Raw genomic sequence first — 21,218 nt, 5'->3', positions numbered from 1 at the left:
CCTTAATAAACCTCCAAATAGGGCAGAATAAGTCACATGCTTCTCAGCTTTGAAGTCTGCATAAGTTAAAGCAGTTATAGCATGTTCATAAAGAGGGCAGGTACCTCATATGTATCAGGGAACACAGTAATGACTAACTGCCATATTTGGCTGTATAATTAATGAAAACTTCTGTCTATAATGAGCCTAAAGCTTTTAGTGGTTCATCAGTGATCATTTGGATAAGACAAGTGATAAGAACCGATGGATTTCTTGTCCTTTGAAGGAGAAATTAAAGGTTGAATTGGACACAAAAGGCCTGCAGTGCCAAAGCTCATTCATTAGACCAGCTGACTCAAGAACAATGACCTGATTTAGATATTTAGAAAAAGCCTCCAGTGAAACAAAAAATATAACTTGATGTTATTCAGACAAAAAAGGGATGATCGTGAGGATTATGTTGCTTTCATACAAAAATTCAGTAAACAACATGGTAGTATTGTGCGAACTACATTTTAAGCACAATTTTGTTGCTTACTTAGTCTGTTTTTGCTCAGCCAATACAAACAGAGCCAAACAAAGCACCTCCAAGCAACACAGTTTCTAAATGAATAGGCATTTATGAATGAATAGGTTACCGTATTTTTCGGACTATAAGTCGCACCTGAGTATAAGTCGCATCAGTCCAAAAAAACATATATAAGTCACACCGGACTATTAGTCGCATTTATTTCGAACCAATTACAAAGAGAAAACATTACCGTCTACAGCCGCGAGTGGGCGCTCTATATTTTCACTGTAGACTACAAGAGCACTGAGCGGCATAGAGCGGCATAGAGCGCCCTCTCGCGGCTGTAGACGGTAATGTTTTCTCTTGATTCATTTTTAGTTCATTTCTCTTGGTTCATGTCAAATACATTTTTATAAATAAGTCGCGCCTGACTATAAGTCGCAGGACCAGCCAAACTATGAAAAAAAGTGTGACTTATACTCCAGAAAATACGGCAAATTAATGGTTCAATGACCAAGGCTGCATCCAAAAGCGTATATTATATGAGTAGGTACTTCCTTTGAATAAGTACTTCATGATAATTTTAAAAGTATGTTCTATTTAGTATGAATGTAATTCAGCGGTAGTTATTTCGCTTTAGTAATATTCACAAATCCTCTCCTGTGGCCTCATGGGATAAAAAGCTTAGAAGCACTGTATACGCACTTCAGAATCTCAGCAGAAGCATTGGTTCATCTGGGCACTTTTGATCACTTTGGTCATGAGTTGGTTAGAAGCAGGTCAGGAGCTGGTCCTGAGCAGGGGCTAGTTGCTTAGGATCAGGACCAGCTCATGACCAGCTTAAACTAGTTTATAACCAGCTAAGGACCAGCTTAAACCACCTCCAACCAGCTGCAATGCTTCAAAACCTAACCAGCATATGCTGTTTTTGTTCAACAGGGGAATGAAAACCTTGGTCTTTAAAATAATAGTTTTTCTATAGAGTACAGAATACTGCAGCATTTTTTAACAAATCGGTTGAATGAATGAATAAACGACTCACTCATAAAGACAGTCTACTGATTAGTTCCTGAGCACGTCAGCATTTTTTCCTGAACTAATTGGTTGATGGAATGATTCTATGACTCACTAATAAAGTCTTGTTTAATTCCTTAATGAAACATTTTTGAACAAATCAGTTGAATGTTTGACTCAAGTAACTTTCTCATAAACACAATCACTTATCAACTACTGTCACTTACTGGCATACTGAAGTAACAGTTCACTGAAAAATCCCCACCAATAAACTGTCAGTCTCTCTGGAACATACAAACACAAACAAGTAGAGCAATACAAATGTGAATAGTCCCAGTGCTTTAGGACTGATTCACTACTATTGTGTAACTATAATAATTAGCATTCAAGTGAACTACATTTACAATCGCACTTGGTTATTGAACATCTGATGTGAGATTGTGTGTAATAAGCTTTCTGAAATGTTCTGTAGTGAGAAATAGAGTTCATTACAGAGATCATTGTTAAGATGCAGGTGCAGGTTTCAGATGAATAAAGCCACTTCATCTTTGTCAGAAGGTCAATGAATGCCGCATTCGCTGAGAAAAGAAACCCAGTGGACTTGGGGAAATGGCCACTGCTGGTGAAGTACAGAAAATTAAAGAGGAAATCTATAGAAAATTGTCAACCCGCAGCTTCCTGTATGAGTTATGACAGCCAAGGTATTTTATATAATGAATTTACTACTGAAATGCTGAATGGGGTCAATACAAAACCTAATAACTTCACAGACATCGCAACTCAGAAACATTCTTTGTTGTCAGATTAAAGAAAACACAGTTTAAATTCTGCGATCCATGCGCTTATATCTGCTGCTCTGGTGAAGTTATCAATCCCAGATGGAGAAGATCACTAGCTCAGCAAGATCGATAAGACATTGATCGGTTGAAGTCTTTCTCTTTTGTCTTCACAACCTCTTTCTTGTCTTTCAACAGTTTGGATTTCTTGTCTCACAGTGAGTGTGATCACATCAACAATAGTTCATTAGTACAGTAGGGATTTCCCATGGCACTGGACTTTCCCTTTTTATTAAATTAAACCTCAAGTCACTTGTAACTGGTTATTTAGGCAACACTTTCTTAGCATTTCTTTAAATTATTAAATCCGCCAAGTGACATACTAATAAAACAATTTTGAGTTCTTACACGAGGATAATGTAATAATTTTGGTCTTGAAAAAGCAATTGCACAAAGCATCCCACATTGAATCTAATATAAGCTGGACAATGAATGTCCAAAAGTGAATGAAGTGCCATTTTAGGGAATGTTCCCATGAACTCTGAACCTCAAAACCACAAATAAAATGAAAGAAAATATTTTCCACAATGACAATGGATCTCTGTCCTCATCAGCCTGCTAAAGATACATCATTGATTAAGAGCACATGAATAGAGAACTAAAAAATTTCACAGACTGTTTGCAAAGACATGAACAACAGCAAAAGTGAAAAAGTGAAAGTCATGACATTTGCCAATATGGTAAACAATACTCAGAATTGGTGCTCTGCATTTAACCCATTCAAGTGCACACACACCCGGAGAAGTGGGCAGCTATTTTTTCCACCGGCGGGGATCAATTGGGGTTTCAGTGCCTTGCTCAAGGGCACTTCAGCCATGGGTATTGAGGGTGGAAGGGAGCGCTGTTCATTCACTCCCCCCACCTACAACTCCTGCCAGCACCGAGACTCGAACCTGCAACCATCAGGTTACAAGCCCAACTCTCTAACCATTGGGCCACAGCTGCCCCCAATTTCAATTTATGGCAGTGCAATAAAATTTCAACAGTATGCTAATGAGCTACGTGGGAATGCAGTGATTCACCAACTGATACAGCAACCAACAACAACAAAAAAAAAACTTCCAGCAACAAACAGCCCTAGCTTGACGCTATTTAAGCCCCTTTCACACTGCAATTCCGGAAAATACACGGGAAAAGTGTCCCGGCAATTGTTCCCGGGTCGCTAGCTTTTGCACATTTACACTGCCAGTGATTACCTGGAATATGTGCGTGCATTCACACACAACCCGTTAAGGTCCCGTAAACACACGTGACATTTGGATGTGACGTGTAATGTACGATTCGAAAGCACTAGGCACGTTAACTTTCACTGAAGCTGGCGAACGATCTCAGCATCAGCGGGGAAAGTGAGAAACTAACTGATCTCTGCTTCGTTACAGTTTGCACATATTTTTTTATTGCGAAAGCTGATCTGCCTTCAAAACACTCGCGCGATAACGTGCGTCATCACTACGACATCACTTTACGGCATTAGTTCTGGCTTTTGATCACACGGCGCTCATTCCGGGACTATACCCGGCAATGTTACTAGGTCCCCGACCCGGGTTCAATCCCGGAATCAATCCTGGGACTAAACCCGGCAATGTTACTAGGTCCCCGACCCGGGTTCAATCCCGGAATCAATCCTGGGACGTGTTTGCTTTCACACAGAATGCGACCCGGCAATTTTCCGGGTCCAACGTGCAGTGTGAAAGGGGCTTTAGTGTCAGTGTGAATGTGTCCTAGTTAATTATTGTATGTCAGTTGGTTTCCTACAAATGTTTGCAGTCAAACTGGCCTGACCTTAAAAGTGAAGTTTGCAGTAGTGCTGAATTGTTATTAGAAGGATGAAACACATGTGGAAAGTTGAACCACAAACTCGGTGTTCGGCATGTCAACGCAAAATAATCAAAAGTCCACAAGTCCTACAGGGCAAACATCTTCTCCCCTTCTTCTCACCTCTTTCCAAACATCACACAAACTCAAGAATGTGAAGTTCAAACAGTCCAATCCCCCACATTTGAGCTCTGAAGTTCATATCTTACATCTTGGCTGATGTTGGAAACAGGGAAATTGTATTTTAGCCAAGAAGATAAATATAGAACTACAAAGCAAAAGGGAGGGATTTCAGCATATTTTTTGATGGCTTGACTTCTAGAGTCTAAGCTAAAATGGTGGGGGTTGGTATAGGTGGACAGCCCTTTGTTTCTAGACTGGTGTCTGGTGTATCCACTTAACACCAGTTCCTGTCAGAGCAAACATGGAAAGCGGCAGCCTTCTGCAGATGGAGCACAGCTTGGACTAGCATTTGTCTAATGAGTGATCACTCACAGGCCTGTCAAACATGCCATCTGGAGGAGGACCTCTGGTCTGCCGTGAAATATGGAGTTTGTTGACACTCTGTGTTGAATCAGTCCCTTAGTGCATATGCTTGGTGATGACAGATATAAACATAAATGCAGACAGAAGATGACAGTGATATAGTTATTAGAAAACGCATGGGAATTTTAATCTTGGTATGCGTTATGAAAAGATGCTTTCCTTCAAGCAACATTACATTTCTGAAGGATTTGCTCCACAATAAACATATTAACTCAAATCATGTGCTTCTCCAGTGACAAAGAGCTCACAGAACAGACTGTTTACTTTTTTCTAACAGCCTTATCTTGAAAGATGTCCTAAATAGGAAAAGATCCCGGAATCTCCATGGTATACCCATTACACAACAAAAAGGGTAAAAATGTCCTATTTGATTTTGAATCCACTGATCCACATCTAAGCATTGTGGGGTAAGAAGGGGTAAGATGCTGTCCCCACATTAAATTTTCCTCTTGATCATGCACACACACTCGCATGCACACACAAACACACACACACACACACACACTGGCTTCCATATTTTGAGGGGACTCTCCATGACAAGGTAAGAGGTGTATGTAAATATACACAGCAGGCTTACCTCTGTTCCTTGACAGTTTTCCAGCATCCCTCCGCCACCCCTTCCCTGCACTTGCAACTATTTCTGTCCTAACCTGGGGAGGAGCTCTCTGTGTTCAGGCAAATACCGAGTTCAGGGAAATACCCTCTCCCCGGAAAGAGGGGGTGTCTTCCGGGGTTCGGGAAGAATTACCAAGCTCGGAGCCCTCTCCCCTGACAGAGTGCCAAACATGTATAACCTTTACTCTGTTTATTATATGAAAGTGAACCCATGAAATTTCATTCTGTATGATTTATAAGCTTGTTTCCTCATGGGGACCAAAAAGAAAATCCCCCACAAGGTCAAAATTTACTTGTATAACTATACTTAGAAAGAAGAAGAAAGAAAGTGACATGACATACAGCCAAGTATGGTGTCCCATACTCGGAGCAGTGGGCAGCCATTTCTGCTGCAGCGCCCGGGGAAAAGTTGCTCAGGGGCACCTCAGTGGTGGTATTGAGAGTGGACATTTCTTAGTTATTATTGTCATTGGGACATCCACACTTCATTGTATGTAATTTTAACAAATATATATGTTTTTAGATTTATTTACTTGACTGTTATTTGTGAATCATTATTCATATTGATCAAACTAAATGGTTAAGATGAATATAATATATATATATATATATATATATATATATATATATATATATATATATATATATATATATATATATTAGGGGTGTAACGATACGCGTATTCGTATTGAACCGTTCGGTACGACGCTTTCGGTTCGGTACGCGGTACGCATTATGTATACCGAACGGTTCGTTGGAGTAATTAATTATATTTGAAAAAAAAAAAAAAAGAGAGAGAAAGAAATATAATGATATGCGTTCAACAAGGTAGCCCAATAACCCAAACAACGTAACAGGCAACGCCCCTGACACTCCCGAAGAAGAAAAAAACACCATCTTATATGTTTATGTTAGGCTACTCAGCAGGCGCTCGCTCACTCAGTACACGCTGAAGGCTCGTTGCAAAATAGCCAATGCGTTTAACAGACTAGAAATGAGAAGATCCTCCAATAACCAACAGGTCTGGTGTTTGGGTGCACTTTGGATTCCCTTTAAGCTATAATGGTGATGGCAAGAGAGTGGTGGATAAAAAAACAACGGTATGTCGCATCTGCAACATGACAGGGTACACCAGCGGGATTACAAAAAAAAACAAAAAAAAAAACAGCGGTAATATCTGGGATATATGCGTCAGTACTATCTGGGAAAAGACGAAAAAAAGGAGAAACATGCACGCAGCAAACTATCCCTGCAGCATTTAGACACTATAGCTTACAGGGAATCCAACCCAAACACCAGACCTGTTGGTTATTTTAGGATCTTATATTTCTGGTCTGTTAAATGCATTAGACATTTTGCAACGAGCCTTCAGCGCGTGTTGAGTGAGCGAGCGCCTTAGGGGCCGTTCACATATCGTGCCTAAAAACGCATGGAAAACGCTAAGCGCGTCTTTCTCCTCCTTTGCAAAGCGCTCGGGCAGAAGCGCTCATGAGGCGTCTGTCTTTGCTAAGCAACAATGACGTGCTCTCTCCATGAGACGCGGAAATTTCAGCGAAGGATAAATGGATTTGCAGCTCTAAAAATCGCTTGCAGTAGCTCTGCTACTGAATTTATTTCAAAATTGCAATCCATATACAACTATGATCAGCTGTTCCTTCATCTTGGCTGAGCTCTCAACGTTGTTACGGGAAAGGATGAAGCTGATTAGTTGGTTCTTGTCACATGACCCGCGGTGCGCTTGCGGCATTCTGAAAAGTTGAGATGTTTTTACATTTTGCTGTATCTAAAACGTATCGAACCGAACCGAACCGAACCGTGACATCAGTGTATCGTATCGAACCGAACCGTGAATTTTGTGAACCGTTACACCCCTAATATATATATATATATATATATATATATATATATATATATATATATATATATATATATATATATATATATATAGTATAAAAATCAAATGACAGCTGGAACAGATGGGTTATTGCCACAGGAAGTGCTTCATCTTTCCTAAATGGGGGGGAAACATGACACATGCTTTTCAATTATTTGTAACAACTATATTAGCAAATGTTTCCATTTGTTTCTCTTAACAAAAAAAAAAGGTGGATGACACATCATGCATGTGAAATTATTTTCTAAACATGTTACGATTTATCATTAACTGACTGGACATTGTTCTTAAGGAGATATGCTAGCCTCCCCTTGCATTTCACTATACATGGATCTGAGAGAATAATAATTGAAGTTGAAATGAACAGAATTAAATGTGTATTGAGCTCCTACATTAAGGTACAGTGTGAATGAGTCCTGGATGATTAATGTGAAAATATTGATGTGAAAATTTAGAAATTACAGACACCATTACACAGCATCAGACTCCCTGTTTGAAGTGGCCACTTGAGAGCTCCAATCTCCAGCATTGTTATAGATGGATGGCGTGGAGATGATTATTATGGAGAGATACCATCTGTTATGAAGCACCATCAGTTTAACTTTAGAAACTGTCTGCGGCATGACAGCTTCCTCAATAAATACAGGACGGGTGATTTTCATAACCATCTTTGCAGATGCTTTCTTTACCAAAGCAGCCACTAAGGGCAAAAAATAAAAGTCAAACCACAAATCTTCATAAACATGGCATTTTGCTTATTTGGCATTTGAGGGTTGGCTTTAGAGGGTGAACGGAGCGGTTGATGCATCTCTGTCAACGGGACCTTTAACTCTGAGCACCACGTATGTGTTTTGCTGGTATGTGTGTGGAATTTTAATGCGCTGAGTTTTAATGCAAATCAGTTCCCCACAAAGACCGGAGCCCAGCTATGACAGAGAAATAAAAGATGCCGCTTCAGTATATGACAATCACCTCCCTGCTGTTGACAGTGTCACAATGGCTTTGTGCACCAACAGCCCTCCACCAGCCTAACAACACTTGTCAACATAATGATTTCACTGCATTCCCACTCAGTTCATTTTTTTGCAGCATTTCCTTTTTAATGAAGTTATCTGCTAGATATGGTGCATGAAAAGTGCACTGTGTGAAAGAGGCAGAAATTCCTTGCATGTACTGGATTAATGTTGTATTGATTGGTGATTTTACAAAGCAATTAATATGTTTAGCAAAATCACTGCCCTGAATTGAGCAAATCCAATCTGCACTGGAAAAATGCAAAACGTATTGATTTTGATTATCATAGCTGTGAAGAGGAAGACAAAGCACAAAGAGAGCATGTATTTAATGCACAATACAAGAAATGAAAATTTGTGAATTATTATTTCACATTTTCCATACAATATGACAATGTCTATCAAACTGTAAAAATTGTTACATAAAGTCACCATAAAAGTGGTTTCATATAAGACTTCTGAAGTCATATGTCACCTTTGTTTAAGGAACGGGTTGTTATTGAAAGAAAATGTCCCCTTCTGCCATAGCTCTGAAATCTTATTTGAATTTACATTGACATTAAAAAATGCACCAGGTTTGACGTCCTTGACACCAAATACAATTGTGTTGTAGCCGAATGTGACAACAGAGTTGGAATGAACGGAGAATGAAATCTGTGTTGCAGAGAACTGGAGATATTTTTAATTTGAGCCTTTTCTTCACACAGAACTATGGAGTGATTTCAAAACACTCTGAAGCTATTACACAAGTTATAGAAGAACATTCTTTTTGAGCATTTTTTTTTTTTACACTGAATGGCAAAGAGCAGTGTAAAGATTCTTCAAAACGTAACCTTTTGTGTTAATGTGCAGTTATACACTTTCAAGGGCACAATCCATTCATTTTAGTAAGAATCAATGCGACCAGGAACTTTCCATTAGAGTGAAAGATTTCACCATGCAGATTTTCAAAACAGGTCCTAGTTGCTCACATGAACTTGTACCACTCACCAACAGAAAGCTGCTTGGTTTGGAAGTGAATTCATACATTGTAACTATTGATGTGAAAAGAAATAGGCACAGAATTGCCTATGAAATACTACAGATATGTATGTGTTAATGTGACTTTACACTTGTGACTTTATTCTCTGTGGTACTAAATAAAAAAATATCTGAGCAATAGTGGGCAGAGTAAGTGAAAACTGCCTTTGCAAACAAAGTTGGCTATTTGAAATAGGGTAAATAGAAACTGCAGAAAAGAAAAAGTAGCATCAACCATGTTTAAAACCCAAACTTAAAACAAAAAGAGGCCCGATTTCAGTTGAACTATCGCTTTAAGAGCATGCAGATACTCTGTTTATGTTAATATGCAAAAGCACCTACCATGAGTTCTTTGATGTAGTTCAGGATTCAGGTCAAAAGATGAAGCGCCCCTGTTCTCTCTTTCCGTCTGTTTTTATTAGCTGTGAAAAGAAACACAACCACAGGTTATGGCGCGTATTTAATCACACCAAGCAAACAGCAAAGCGAATTCATGTCCACAAAAGCACAATAAAACATGCAAGATGGAGGAAAAACAGCTCTCAACTCTTCCACACTGAAGACTCAAAGGAAAGCTTTGCACAGGGCAGGTAGTAAGTATGAATCTTGGAGTGCGACGAGATTGAGGATTCATTATTAATGACGTTCCCTGTGGTGCACTACTCTGAAACAGCATGTGCGTGAATTTTTCACTTTGCAGCTTGAGTAAAGAAATGAACTGGGACAGAATGAGCATCAAACTAGCTTTAATCAATCTAAACCCACGACTGAAGAAGGTGAAATATTAATGGCTGCCGTTACTTATCAGATCCATTGCTTGGTTAATTGCTCTTTATTGTATGACGCTAGACTGATTGCATTTTGCCTGTTATGCTCGGTGCTACTAATCATGATTAGTGTCGGAGGTCATGAATAATTTATTAGAAACAGCATTCCCAACTAATTACCTGTAGCCGATTCTCACTGTTGGAGAGGATCACCAACTGTGTGCAGATAACAAGCCTAAATGCTTTAACTTTCTGCTATTCATATTGTTTTGCCGCTTGAGCCCCTTTCACACTGCCATTCCGGCAAATACACGGGTAAAGTGTAGAGCTGAAACAACGAATCGATTAAAATCGATTATTAAAATAGTTGTCAACTAATTTAGTAATCGATTCGTCGCTAAATAAATTTTATTTGCCATAAGCGGCTCATTTCGTGCATATTTCAAATCTGCGGTGACCAAAGTGTGGCAGTAATGAGCCACCGGAGGTTTTACTCAGCCAGTACAGCAGGTGAAGTAGCGAATAGCCAATAGCTGGCCTCGTTTTATGTCACGTGCTTCCCGAACAGCGTCTCTGCAGCATTCAGCGGGAAGTGGGAGTACTTTACTTTGAGCCTTTAAAATGAAGAGTAACCTGTAAACTCTGCACTACTGAACTGTTTAAGGGGCCGTTCACATATCGTGTCTTTTGCGTGCTCAAGTTCGTTATTTCCTATGTAGGCGCGCAGTATGCACTCTCATAATGGAAGCGACGCGTTCGCGTCACGCACGCGGTGCGATTCGCCCGTTTTTCCCATAGACAGTAAAAGAAATGGACACAGCGACCCCATTGGAACTCAATTGAGACAAATGAAGCCCAGTTTTAGCGTTTTTTAGCACTTCCGTTTCTGACGCGCAGACTCAAACGAAGCTTGACGACGTCAGCAACCTGTGTGCCAGATGTAAATCTTCTAAGTGGCTGTGCGTGCAAACTGCCATCGTTAATCTTGCAGAGACGGTGAGCTTGAGCGGGGAGTTCTTTGGCGTGAGTGAGCAGGAGTAAGTATTCTGATTAATTATTTTGTATAGTATTTTAAAATGTAACGCCAGTACGCCATATTAAGTTAATTGCCTGCGAGCTTCTCCACCTGTCTGTACGGTAATGCGACAGAGAGCCGAGTGGTTGTGACGCAATCGTTAGCCTATTTTTTACAAAAACTGTTTATACGGGGCCATAATGTAACATAGAAGGTAATGGAGCCCTTTATACATTGTCGTGTATCTTTAGAAATAAATAATGGACAAACAGAGTCTTTAAACGCCTCAGATGTAAAGTTATACGCTGTCAAAGTGACGCCAAAATGAATGGGAGTCAATGGGAATGCTAACGCAAGTGAAGTTCTGCTACAAGATGGCAGCCCCCACCCGACTTCAACTTCCGGTCGAGTTCCTTGCCCCTTGGTTTTTCCAGGCGCGTCCACACCGCATCCATTTATCCTTTGCTGAAATTTCCGGGTCTTCATTTTTTTTTTTTTTTTTTTTCAAAATTTTATTATGAACAATGCACAGGACAATAGGTACAGAGAACACTACAACTACTGTGCAACCTGCACAACAAAAAAAAGAAATGTACAGACCAGAGGATAATAACATATCAATTTATAGAAGGGGAAAATTAAAATATATTCAGTTCCTTCAGGAGATGAAATGTTCTTGTAGCCTTCATATTTTGCATGTTTTCTATTGTTTTGTAATATGTTTTAAAGTCCAGATGAAATACATTAAAGCTAGGTTGTGAATTAGACCATTTACATTTGTGAATATGGTATTTTCCGAAGATAATAAACAGTTGAATAACAAAAATTAAATTTTTGGACAAACCACATAAATAAAAGTATAACATGACATCAAAAATATTGATTCTGATGTTTACATTCAATTTTGTGATTATAAATTCTTCCAAATCAGACCAAAATTTTTTTGTGTACATACAGTGATAAAATAAATGAAAAATAGTCTCCCTATTTGATTGGCAAAAGACACAAGACTCTTCTATGTTTATTTTAAATCTTCTTAGCGTATCTTTAACAGGATAAATTTGATGTAAAATTTTAAATGAAACTTCTTTTATTTTATTATTAATACAATATTTATAAATAATAGTATTTGCCTTTTCCCAATTTAAATCACCCATGGTTGAAAACCAAAAAAACTTTGCAGCAGGTGGAACTGAACATGAAATTTGATTTCTAATATACTTATTGGTGTATGCTTTCTTTGTAATGTCTGTATCTCCAATAAAAATTCTATTAACTTCAGCACTAATATCTGTAAATGATATGTGTTTTAGTATTTGAAGTGAACCTGTAGGGACTGCATCAAATACAACTGCGTATTCTTTTGGTATTTCCGGGTCTTCATGGAGAGGGCACGTCATGGAGAGAGCACGTCATGGTTGCTTAGCAAAGGCAGACGCCTCAGGGGCGCTTCTGCCCGAGCGCTTTGGAAAGAAGGAGAAAGCGACGCGACTAGCGTTTTCCAGGCGTTTTTAGGTGCGATATGTGAACGGCCCATAAGAATTTTATTTGTGCAGATTCTCCAGTACAAGGTTGTTTGCAAATGTTTAGTCGTAAAAGCTGATAACATTGCTTTTTAACAGTTAACATTTAAAGCTTTACAAAATGTTATGTGATCAGTTTGTCGTTTACCAGTTCATAATTCAGACTTGCAGCCTAATTATGACTGAATGAGAGAGGTAAAATGCACTTCTTTTCTAAGTATTCACTGCTCTTTTTCACACAGCAGGTTTTTTGTGTGTGTCCCTTTTTTTTTTTTTCTGGACAACCTTCTGATGGATTTTACTTTAAATTGTGAGTTCCATTCAGGTTTCATGCCATTGGCACTTTTTTTCGAAGGATTGTTTACAATTTCACAGCATAAGCTATAAAGCTTTTTCCCAGTAAATAATAAAATACAATGCACTGCAATTTTATTCTGTTTTATCCTTATACTTCGTGAACATATGTTCTCAAAGATTCCTTAAGCTTTGTTTGGGATGTTAAACTACTTTAGGAGCTCTAAGGACTGCCATGGTGAAAACAATATTTGAAATCTCCTTGTGAATTTTGCTAGAGTATGGGTCAGTGTTTTGATTGCAGAAGAGTTCGACAAAGGATTACTAACATAAAACAACTCCAGGTATATTTTTGATGAGGATATGACAATGCAAAATGGTTAAAATCTCTTAAAAATCTATGCTGAATGATAAAGACCCTTTATTAATAATTTACTTGGGGAAAAAATGGAAAAAACTAAAATATAAGTACATAAACCGATTAATCGTAAAAATAATCGACAGATTAATCGATTATCAAAATAATCGTTAGTTGCAGCCCTAGTAAAGTGTTCCGTCAATTGTTCCCGGGTCGCTAGATTTTTGCACTTTCACACTGCCAGTGATTACCCGGGATATGTGCGTGCTTTTACATACAACCCTTGAAGATCCCGTAACGACACGTGACATCAGGGCATGACGTGTAATGTACGAGTCGAAAACGTTAGGCACGTTATACTTTCACTGAAGCAAGCGAACGATCTCAGCGTCAGCGCGGAAGTGAGAAACAAACTGATCTCTGCTTCATTAGAGTTTGCGTACATTTTTTTTGTCGCGAACGTTGATCTTTCTTCAAAACAGCCAGTAAAATAGTTGCGCGATAACGCACGTCATCACTTCGACACGGCATTAGATCTGGCTTTTGTTCACACAGCGCTCATCCGTGGTTGCTTTCACACAGAAGGCGACCCGGCAATGTTCAGGCAATATGCCGGGTCAAACGTGCAGTGTGAAAGGGGCTCTAGTGTCTCCTAGTTGCAATGTGCTACAAGCCAATTAAAACTGAGATGTTCCTGGCACACTCTTAAAAATAAAGGGTCTTTGTTTTCTTCGGTGGTTCCATGAAGATCTTTTAACATCCATGGAACTTTCCACTGTGCAAAAGTGGAAAACTGCTCTTTAAAATATTCTTCACACTAAGAAACAATGGTTCCTTCGTTTTTTGGGGAACCTCAAATGGTTCTTATGGCTTTATTTTTAAGAGTGTGGCCACAAAAGAATTATTCATGATAGCACTAAAAGCTTTTTGAAAACGGCACCAGATTTTTCCTAAATAAGGGTAGATTAATGTAGGGAGAAGCACAACATAAAAAGCGGTGTGTTATCCATTGCATCTATGAGGTATAATAAAATCCAGGATGTTCATGTTTCAACTTAAGTATCGCAATGAAAACATTTCTTGAGAAGTGTTTTGTAGACAAATTCTGTGTTTCAGCTATGACCTGGCAGACTAGAATTCCCTTGTCTCCAAGCACGCTACACTCCCTACAAAAATACATGCACAAAACATCATTCGTTTATACAACAATTGTTTCTATAGCGACACACAGGAGGAGAAAGTAAAGCTGCAAAAGAGTACAACAGTCCATTTCCAGGATATTTAATTTATTTTCCAGTTAAATACAATACCTACAATCATGAAGCAAGATTACATTTACAAAGACAGCAAAAAAAAAAAAAATCTTTTACTAACCTCTTTCACTCCCAAATCAATGGCATTCAATGGCATTTAAGATCGACCACAGTGTACACTGATTGGCATTCCCTGGTAAATTGATTTGTTTCTTCTGACCTTACAGTCTGATGGGACCATGCGCTCTTTAATTGTTCTCTACACTTGCAAACATTGTTTGCTCCATCTAGAATCAACAAGGGGTTTGAACAAAAGAGCTCAAAGGGCATCTGCATTATGTTTATCTGTGTCAATTCTAAAGGTCTTATTTCAGTCTGCAGTAAATTTGAACAATGCAGGATGACTTAAAGTTCAATGCTATTAGATGACCACAAAGGGTAAGCAATAAAGGATGTGCGTGTTGTTATGTGTCATTAAACTGTACACTTTCACTGCCCTACCTCTTCCTCTCTCTGTCCATGATCATGCTATGTTATTCACATACACGATGAGTGACACATCCTACAGGACGTCTGTCCCTCTGGAAGGATGTGATGGCCAAGCTTGCCAACTGTCTAGTCATTCAAAGCATATGCCACTTTTTCTCTCGTCCTTCCTCTAATAGATTGTCCAACTCATCCAAATAAAAAAATTAAAAACATTAAATATTTAAATAGGAATAATTTTCATGTCAGCTAGTGTGATCCATTAGTTGGCGAGTAAATACATTTTTTATTGTAATTATGTTCAATGATTAAGATAAGTAAAACTTCTATAACTATTATTTTCACAAATTACAATATAATAAATATTATATTGCAGGCACTTTGTACTACCATTTAAATGTTCGGGGTCGGTTTGGTTTTAAATGTTTTTGAAAGAAGTTTCTTATGTTCACCAAGGCGTAATTTATTAAAGGATTAATATGGTAAAACAGTAATATTATGAAATACTATTTCAATTTAAAATAAAACAAATTTTCCTCAGAAACAACCATTGTACTTATAAAGAACCTTTAAAACAACTTAGGAGTGAATGACAAAACTTTTATAAACATAAAGCACTAATTAGACTATGGAAAGCCAAAAGGTTCAAAAACTATTTTTGATTATTTTGCCCATGCCTGGGGCTGAGACTATAGTTTAGAGGGGCCTTTTTAGGTTTAGCTCCAGCAGTTATTTTGAGAGATTTACTTCATAAACAATGACACATCACAGATGTAACGTTTCAATACTAAATACTTCAAGTGTATCATATTCCAATATTTTTTCAAAGATAGGCATTCACAGATGTCTGGACTGAGCCCAAAATACTCCCTGACACTTGATATCGTCTCTGAACTTTATTGATAAAACACATCAACTCATCAGCACATATTTAATCAACTCCAATGCTTCAGACACTTGTTCGATACATCTGATTGAAATGTGACAGAAGCCGTCCAGGTGTCCTCTGACCTTGTGGCAGGTGTCTGACAGGGTCTTTAAGTGCAATCCCTGGAGAGAAAAAAAAGGGTCTCAAAGTGTTGAAAGAGTCATATGGTACAGCTCCTGGCACAACACTCAGAGCTGTGATAATGACCAGCTCTGTACACAGATACTTAGTGTTTTCTCTAAGCAGTCTGTTCTTGTCTTTCATTAAAACCTCCATCTCCCTTTTCAGGCCCCAAGGCCAAAGAGACCTTAGTCTCTGGGGAGAGACAAGGTTCAGGGCATCAAAACAAGCCTTTGAAGCAGAGCGATTAAAACTGTTGGAATGGACCAAAAGGGCTTAAAGGTGTGGGGGAGTCAGCTTCTCCAATTAGACACAAGAAAGGTTGTTAACATGCAAACCAAGCGGTCCATAAACCACTGTTTTCTCTCAGAAAGGGTTATGCAAACAACAGACATGGTTAATGATCTGATCTTGTCAATGATGACCTAATGACTGACTATTGATTCATTATGATGAAAGATATTTGATGAGAGAGTAGTTTTGATTAAAATGGTGTAAAATTACCATAATAAACTTTTTTCAATTGTTTCCAATTGAGTTATATATTAAGTTTAATGTAGTTATGAGGAAAAGGATTTTGGACCAATAAGATCTCACAGTGGGTGGGACACCCTACCATATATGGTGAAAAACTGTAAATGGTTGAACATTGCATTATTTGTAATTTTACTCTAAAATAATGTGGCACACATGATTCTATTTTAAATAATTCAGTTTTATTTATTTATTATTACCAGTAGTATATCGGAATTTTCTTGCACATTAGTACCTTATAAGTGCATATTAGTAACTAAACTGTACTGTAGACATTTAATGGCTAAATGGAACAATTTAGTATCTTTTAATTGGGTACCATTCCAGTTTTTCGGAGAGTGTATTTGTTGAGTTTTGAGAACAGGCCACTTACAATGATTATAATGGGGGTTATCAGTAAATTTATTGGTACAAAGCAGATTTGGTAATTCTAGGTATATTAAATAGGTATATTAACATTATATAACTTGATAAAATAAAGTTATATATGCCATCTCGTAATATATGAAACATGTCACCATTTTTATAGTGAATTTCTGGCAACCAAATTTTCTGTTTTCTTGTAAATTCATCAGGATATTGTTAAGCAATCAAAAAGTTTAATCACTGTCATAGAAATGTATTCAGCTCTGCGAAATACAAGTTTCTTAAGTATGTGCCAACATCTGTTGTCAAAATCAGGTTCTTGTTAAAAGATGTGCCAAACATCATAGCTGTCATGGATGTCTTGTCTACAGAACTTTTAATTTTTTTTTTCATTATAAGTCAAAGCAATACATGTTCACAGTCAAAAGCTACAGTATGTGTCTTTGGTAAGATGTAGTGCAGTGCTAATCTTTCTCTTATTTCATCCTTAGGGTGTACATTGTTTATTTAGTTGTGCTGACACAACCTGTCGTAAAAATTCAAAGCAGAATCTGTTGGACACGAAGCACTTGTTTCCCCGAGTCTTTCTTAATTAAAACCAAAGGAAGAACTATTTAGTCCTTTACACAAATACAAGGACTTTCCTCTATCCAGTTCATATTCCTAAAGCAACTGGTTTGAAAAATGAGCAGATTTCGCTGTTTGGTCTCAGGAACAGCAGGGGATTTGGAGGACTAACCAAGCTGCATGCTGTGTCAACACCAAACATTCTCTGCTGCCTGTGTAATCCCATTCACCATGGGAAAACAGCATGGCACTTCACCACAACAGAATGAGAGTGGGACATAGCCAAAAAGGATCTCAAATGAAATAATGTGTTGAAGGTTCCCTTTGTAACTTGATTTGAAATCGACAGATATTTTAGTTCAAATTAAAAATTACAAATTAACTTTGTCAAAGATATTATAATATACAGCATGACAAAAGTAGATATTAATGCTGAATTCTGGTAAAGTTTACATTTAATAGTTGTTAACCTCCTTTTATGGTTTTTCGTTGTAAATTATAAGTTGGCATGGTCACATTAGATATAATGAGCGGAGATATGAAAAATAGACATCGCGTTGTTTTCATATGGATTACTTTATATCAGAATATTTGTTTTCGGCAGCACCTATTTAGTTTAAAAGTAGACATTTCAGGCTTTCTATAGATATCTCTCTCATATCTCTTCGTTGAGTATTCACGGAGTTACAGTTCATTTTAATGACGTGTTTGTACATGACGATCAGCGGAGACAAAGACTGCAGACAGCATACCTTGTTTGTTATCTTTATTTTATAAGTGCACAAAGGTGTTTTGTTATTATGTCTGTATCCAAAAAAAGTAGACCCTTTACAGATTCGATTGATGTATTGCTCTTATCTGTACGATTAAAACTGAGAGTGTAATTTAAGTTCTTTTCGGGGTTATCCGGAGAAAATGACTCAAAACGCATATATGCGTTAAAGGACTCCAGAGGGTTAATAGTTGTTAACCTCCTTTTATGGTTTTTCGTTGTAAATTGTAAGTTGGCACACTTTTTTATGAAAAAATATTTTCTCTAGCATTACCTAGTGACGGCTGAAGGTCTGGAATCTATGGCAGCTTCCATTGGCCAAGGCCCCACCAATCACAGTTCGTTTCATTCAGCGTCACCTTTCAGGGCGTGGAAATGTCGCCACAATAACAGACCGGTGAGTAAAATTCTATGACATATTTTAAAGATTCTATGCCGTGAACTTTAAATACTTCACATACTTTTAAGAATCCAGCATTTAGTTGATCCTGATAAGCACTCGTCATCACAGTTGTAAACTTCACGGCTTTCTTCCTTCATTAGGTGGTTTGGTGCCACAGCATTTTTGTTTTCAGCCATTACGTTAAATAACGCAACACACATGTCTCCTGGAAATCCTGTATAATTCAACCAATACGATGATGCCTTCGACACTCCTGAAGTGTTTCCACTTTTCTGTCCCATATGCATCAGATGTTTAGTCAACGGTCCGTGGGCGTGACGTTTGAAGCTGAGACTAAGTATTACCTATAGATACTGGAAAACTGGAAATTACCTGGTAGTGGTAATTCATATTTTTTTTACTTGAAAAATCATAGATGCAGTATATTACAGTAAATACACAAGCCTAATTCAATGTTAAATTATATATATTTTTAAAAATAAGATACATATTTTTTTGAGGCTGAATATATAAGGCTGAATTGAATTGATCAAAATACATAAAAAAGAGTAATACTGAGAAATAGTATTACATATCACATTATTAAATTCAAATAAAATTTCTATTTTAATACATTTAATATGTAATTTATCTCTGTGATGGCAAAGCTGACATTTCATTACTCCAGTCTTTAGTATCACATGATCCTTCAGAAATCATTTTAATATTCCAATTGGTTCTCGGATAACATTTCTTATTATTACAGATATTGAAAAGTTATGCTATATTTTTGTGGAAATTTTTTTTTTTTTTTTTTTTTGTATTCTTTGAAACTTCAAAAGAACAGCATTTATTAGATGTATTATTTAATAATGTGAAAGCCTTGTCAATTTTGGTAAAATGTAATGCATCCTTGCTGAATAAAAGTATTTATTTCGTTAAAAAACAAAATTGAAAATAAGTATCTATCCGTTCACCTCAATATATCCCAAAAATGACAAAAAAACCAGACTGCTATCCCCTCTCCACCCACATATTCCTCTCAAGACACCTAATCAGTGGATTTCACATGTATGAATATGAGATTTTTATACATGCATATAAAACTGCAGCATCTGTCAGACAGAGATTCGAAAGAGAAGCTGGATGCTATAATTGATCTAGACTGAGATTTGACATAGCTAGAGGCTTGAATGGTAATGCTGCACTGCGTCGATTTCACGGGCACGACCGGAGGAGCAAAGAGAGCAGAAGTCATGCTGGGATATAAGCATATCAAGCCTTAGAACAGAATCATTTGCCTCATCAGGCAGAAGCTCAACAGTGGAATCTACTCGTAAACGGAAACATTTTGTTTAACCCCTACACCTCTGTGTGGTTTGCTAAAGCTCTGGTTGTGTCTGAAAGCATTGTTAGTGGTGCTGTAAAATGATTATTATCGATTATTCACATCCAAAATAAATGTTTTTGTTTACAAAATATTTGTGACTATACTGTGTTTATTTATAACGTATATATACATACAAAGACATGCATTTATATAAGAAAAATATGTTATTTTTATTTATTAAATATACTTCTGCATAATATAAATGATATAAACATATAAATGTATGTACTTGTAAATACTTTCAAAATATATACTGTATGTGTGTCACACCTCTGGACTGTTTTTGTTCTGTTTTCATCCCTAATGTGCTCCGTGACCTAGTTTTCCTTTATGTTTGATAGTGTCATTTAGTTCAGGTGTGTCTTTTCTATTTTCCTCGATTACCAAGTCCCTGTCTATTCAGTTTTGCCACACGTCTGTCAGTATCCATTTGTGTCATGACTGGAGGATCCCTTGTCTCTGCCTCCAGCCTCTAAGTCCCGGACTTTGCCTCGCCTTAATCCAGCGGCTCCACCATGGCTCCTAGCTCCCTCCTCTCTGCTGTGGCCCACCAGCTCCCTCATACCTCTGTCCCTCTGGCTCTGTCAGGCTGCTCCCTCCCTCCAGCTTCACCTCGGTCCTCTCTCACTCCCGCTAGACCGTGGCCTTCCATATGCTGTCTGTCGAATCCCTGTAGCCGACAGCCCTTCCTCCACCGTAGCTCCTTCCTCCGTTGGCTCCACCATGGGCTGCCATTATGGGTCCCACCTGGCCTCTCCAAGTACGTCCTGTCTCCTCCCTGGCTCCTCCTTTCGTCTGATCCACCCTGGCTCCTCCTGCTCCTTCCTGGCTTCTCCTTGACTCCTCCCTCTATAGTCTCTACCTAGGACTCTGTTGGTCGTCCTTCTCCCGGATGTCCGTCCTCTGCCCAAACCTCCAGTATTTGTCTGCCTGCCCTCCTGCCAGCCCTTTCCTTCCTGTCACTATTCCATATCCACTCCTTTGTCCTCATCATAAGTCCCCATCCATCCCTCCCTTTGTTGTTCCTGCAGCACGAGGTCGCGCCTTTCGGGAGTGGGGCTATCTGTCACACCTCTGGACTGTTTTTGTTGTGTTTTCATCCCTCATGTGCTCCGTTGTCCCTAATAGTTTTCCCTCATGTTTGATTGTATCATTTAGTTAAGATGTGTCTTGTCTCTTATCGTCTTCCAATGAACTTAAGTCCCCATCTGTTTAGTTAG

At 38.1% G+C, this 21,218-nt stretch overlaps 2 protein-coding genes across 4 annotated transcripts in view; one reads left to right on the top strand and one right to left on the bottom strand.

Annotated features, from left to right (window-relative positions):
• The window catches only part of LOC127977209 (homeobox protein aristaless-like 4), a 539,817-nt gene that overhangs the window by 42,592 nt on the left and 476,007 nt on the right, over window positions 1-21,218 (top strand). The window lies entirely within an intron of this gene.
• LOC127977214 (tetraspanin-18) overlaps window positions 1-21,218 on the bottom strand; it is a 52,650-nt gene that overhangs the window by 14,649 nt on the left and 16,783 nt on the right. The window contains exons 1-2 of one of the 2 annotated variants that reach the window (XM_052581943.1): window positions 9,791-9,994; window positions 9,586-9,665 (exon numbers count right to left, since the gene is read on the bottom strand). In XM_052581943.1, the coding sequence (XP_052437903.1) occupies window positions 9,586-9,588 (3 nt within the window). In that variant the 5' untranslated portion in view covers window positions 9,589-9,665; window positions 9,791-9,994. Of the gene's footprint in view, window positions 1-9,585; window positions 9,666-9,790; window positions 9,995-21,218 lie in introns of those variants that run through there. The other variant, XM_052581942.1, reaches the window with a different exon arrangement.

The sequence above is a fragment of the Carassius gibelio genome, chromosome B18 (genome assembly GCF_023724105.1).
Source record: "Carassius gibelio isolate Cgi1373 ecotype wild population from Czech Republic chromosome B18, carGib1.2-hapl.c, whole genome shotgun sequence".
In the NCBI taxonomy this organism is placed as follows: domain Eukaryota; kingdom Metazoa; phylum Chordata; class Actinopteri; order Cypriniformes; family Cyprinidae; genus Carassius; species Carassius gibelio.
The sequence above is the reverse complement of the archived record's forward strand: the minus strand, read 5'-3'. Positions and strand labels throughout refer to the sequence as shown.